General features: G+C 67.7%; 1 protein-coding gene across 1 annotated transcript in view; it reads right to left on the bottom strand.

Moving 5' to 3' along the window:
• Positions 1-731, bottom strand: part of MYRF (myelin regulatory factor) — a 19844-nt gene that overhangs the window by 15391 nt on the left and 3722 nt on the right. Inside the window, 1 exon segment of the mRNA XM_015569811.1 lies at positions 125-162. Within this exon segment, the coding sequence (XP_015425297.1) occupies positions 125-162 (38 nt within the window).

The raw sequence follows: 731 nt of genomic DNA, 5'->3' as shown, positions 1-731 counted from the left end.
AGCCCGAGTCCGGGGGGGAGTCAGGCAGCGTGCTGCGGGAGAGGGAGGGGTGTCGGGACGCAGCTCCCCGGGGGCCGGGCCCAGAGACCCCGAGGCGGAGGCAGCCAGGTCTCCTCACTCCCACCCGCGGGGCATTTCTCTGCACCAGTCACCTCGGGGTGCCTGGCAGTTATGGGGGGTGGGGGAGTCTTGGGCTCTTGCCCAGCATTGCCTCAGACCTACTGGGCACTTGGGGGCCCGTCACCAGTGTCCCTCATGATGGCATCGGCATTCAGGGCTCTGTCCCCAGGCGAGGGCCCAAGCCTTCCCCCCCTGCCTTTGCCCATTGAAGCCCCCACTTCCTGGAAACGCAGGGCCCTCGGGGGCTGGGAGGGCCTGGGGGGCTGTCCCACCAAGGGCAGGTGTGGACGGGCAGGGAGCCAGCTTGGCGGGGCCTGGCTGTATTCTTTTCTTGCAGGTTTGGTGTTATCAGCGGTTCGAGCAAAAGAACAAACTCGACCCCGAGAGGTCAGCACGTCCTGCATGAGGCCTGCGCTGCCACCCGGGGGGCCGCTCTCTGGCCATCCCTGCTCCCCAGTCAGAGAGACTTCCATCACTGTGCCCAGCCACATGGACACGGCCTGGACAGACCCCAGAGTGCCCACGCTCCAGGACCAGCCACCTGCCCACGCCCCCAGCCACGTGAGGAGGCCGGAAAGTGCTAAGTGGCGGGGGCTGACCCTCCCTGCGGC

This window comes from Myotis davidii, unplaced genomic scaffold (assembly GCF_000327345.1).
Source record: "Myotis davidii unplaced genomic scaffold, ASM32734v1 scaffold826, whole genome shotgun sequence".
Taxonomy (NCBI): Eukaryota; Metazoa; Chordata; class Mammalia; order Chiroptera; family Vespertilionidae; genus Myotis; species Myotis davidii.
This window is presented reverse-complemented; position numbering and strand designations above follow the sequence as displayed.